Below are 746 nucleotides of genomic sequence, written 5' to 3' on the forward strand. Positions count from 1 at the left end.
TTGATTATAAATAGATGGGAGTAAAACTTAATATTTAGATTTTATGAATAGAATAAATGTGCTATTGGCTTGTATTTTAAAAATATTATTATATGGTTTTATCTACTGGAAAGAGTTAAAAACAATGGCTAACTCACTAGCATTGAAATCTATATGGCCTTTATCATATAGCAATAAATGGTTTTCTGGAGAAATGGCTGGTTGGAGATTCAGTACAGGAAATGTGTAAAATGGGCCTAGAACATTTTTCCTACCAAACTGAAGAGAAATGTGAAATCTCCAGGTTCATTTCAGGTAGACTTAGGAGACATGTTGCAGTAATTCCTACTGGCCAATGATGAATTTGAGAGTTTATATGAGTAATAATTGAAATAGGTTTAAATATATCAAATGCCCTTAAAATCTCAGAGTTCCTAATGATACAATACTCATTTTATATAATGCTGGGAGGAATCAGTTTGTCATTTTAAAGAATGGTACATACAGAATCAAGTTAAAGTCTTTTTTTATTATAATTCTACCTCAAGGAAGTTAGATATTCCATTAGGAAACTTTTTTATATAAATATTTCAGCCAATAAATGAAAAACAAATTTGAATCTGAGCATTTTACATCCAATCCCCAGTGGTGTGGTGCTGTAGACGAAGCACTGGTTGGCTAACTACAAGGTAAGCAGTTCAAAGCCATGAGTCACTGCTTAGAAATCCTATACAGGATCCCTATGAGATGGAACCTACTCAATAGCA

At 32.2% G+C, this 746-nt stretch overlaps 1 protein-coding gene across 1 annotated transcript in view; it reads left to right on the top strand.

The window, feature by feature from the left end:
• Positions 1-230: 230 nt before the first annotated feature.
• Positions 231-746, top strand: part of LOC102830585 (olfactory receptor 7G3-like) — a 2,653-nt gene continuing 2,137 nt past the window's right edge. Inside the window, exon 1 of the mRNA XM_006877458.1 lies at positions 231-294. Within this exon, the coding sequence (XP_006877520.1) occupies positions 231-294 (64 nt within the window). The remainder of the gene's footprint in view (positions 295-746) is intronic.

Source organism: Chrysochloris asiatica, unplaced genomic scaffold (genome assembly GCF_000296735.1).
Source record: "Chrysochloris asiatica unplaced genomic scaffold, ChrAsi1.0 scaffold00502, whole genome shotgun sequence".
In the NCBI taxonomy this organism is placed as follows: Eukaryota; Metazoa; Chordata; class Mammalia; order Afrosoricida; family Chrysochloridae; genus Chrysochloris; species Chrysochloris asiatica.